Source organism: Egretta garzetta, unplaced genomic scaffold, assembly GCF_000687185.1.
Source record: "Egretta garzetta isolate BGI_Z169 unplaced genomic scaffold, ASM68718v1 scaffold368, whole genome shotgun sequence".
Lineage (NCBI taxonomy): Eukaryota > Metazoa > Chordata > Aves > Pelecaniformes > Ardeidae > Egretta > Egretta garzetta.
In genome coordinates, this window is record NW_009260684.1 from 1,881,266 (window position 1) to 1,882,498 (window position 1,233).

The following is a 1,233-nucleotide window of genomic DNA, read 5'->3' on the forward strand; positions in this document are numbered from 1 at the left end:
AGCCAAGGCTGTTTCTGCCTCTCAGCCCACCCCACCAGCACTGGGCTGGGGGGCACAAGGAGCTGGGAGGGGGCATGGCTGGGATAGCTGACCCCAACTGACCCCAGGGGAACCGCACACCGTATAGCATTCATGCTCAGCACATAAAGCTGGAAGGAGGAGGAGGGGGGGGCGTTTGGAGCGATGGTGTTTGTCTTCTCAAGTCACTGTTACGTGTGATGGAGCCCGGCTGTCCTGGGGATGGCTGAGCACCCGCCTGCCCCGGGGGAGTGGGGAAGGAATTCCTTGTGTTGCTTTGGTTGTGTGCATGGCTTTTGCTTTCCTTATTAACCTGTCTTTATCTCAACCCAGGAGTTTTTTCACTTTTACTCTTCCAGTTCTCTCCCCCATCCCACCAGAGGGGTGAGCAAGAGGGTGGGGTTAAACGCCCAACACCACCCCCACCCAGGGCATCTGGGCTGGATTCACCCCCTCAATGCTATGGGTGAGCATGTGCCAAAAAAGCCTTTTTCCAAGTAAATTGATCACAGAGCTGTAACAATGTTTCCTTTATTATTTTTCCATGTGGGTTTTCCCATTATTAATAAAAAAAGCCAACCCCAAGTCACATAACCACCACCCAAGCCCCGAGCAGCCCCATGAGGTGATGGGGATGGGGGCAGCAGGCAGCCCCGGCGAGTGCAGCGGGCTCCCAGGCCATGGCAAGCTGTGCCTGGCATGGGGCGAGGACAGAGGTGATGCAGGGGTTGAATGTGGCACTGGGTGACGGGCGAGGGAGCTGGGGACGGTGTCTATGTTGCCTTCTCATAGGTGCGGGTGGAGACGACGTTGCCCATGGTGAGTGTCTGGTGGTAGAAACGGTGATGGGGAGGTTAATTGTGCCAGTGCTGCTCCCGGCTTGCCCTGTCCTGGGCTGAACCTCTCCAATTTAAAACCATTTCTATTTCCTTACCAGAATTAATTTCCCATCCTTCAGCTCCCGGACCAGTGATGTCTCCTTCCCCTCCCACTTCTGCACATGGATGAGTTTGCCTCCATCCAGCGTGACCAGGGACTGCAGGGAGAGAGCAAGACCTGACATTACCCTCCTCCCTGGGGTTTCTTGGCTCTGGGGGGCTTTGTCCCTCAGCGGGGACGATGCTGGGCATCCTTGTGCCTGCCCTGGAGCCCTGTGGGACTCAGGGACAGGCTCTGTGTGCCCTTCTGGCAGCACCCTGCCTGGCTTTGTCAGCC

The 1,233-nt window shown here is 56.9% G+C and overlaps 1 protein-coding gene across 1 annotated transcript in view; it reads right to left on the minus strand.

The window, feature by feature from the left end:
* Positions 1-791: 791 nt before the first annotated feature.
* The window catches only part of FABP3 (fatty acid binding protein 3), a 5,301-nt gene continuing 4,859 nt past the window's right edge, over positions 792-1,233 (minus strand). Inside the window, exons 3-4 of the mRNA XM_009645873.1 lie at positions 953-1,054; positions 792-845 (exon numbers count right to left, since the gene is read on the minus strand). Of these exons, the coding sequence (XP_009644168.1) occupies positions 792-845; positions 953-1,054 (156 nt within the window). The remainder of the gene's footprint in view (positions 846-952; positions 1,055-1,233) is intronic.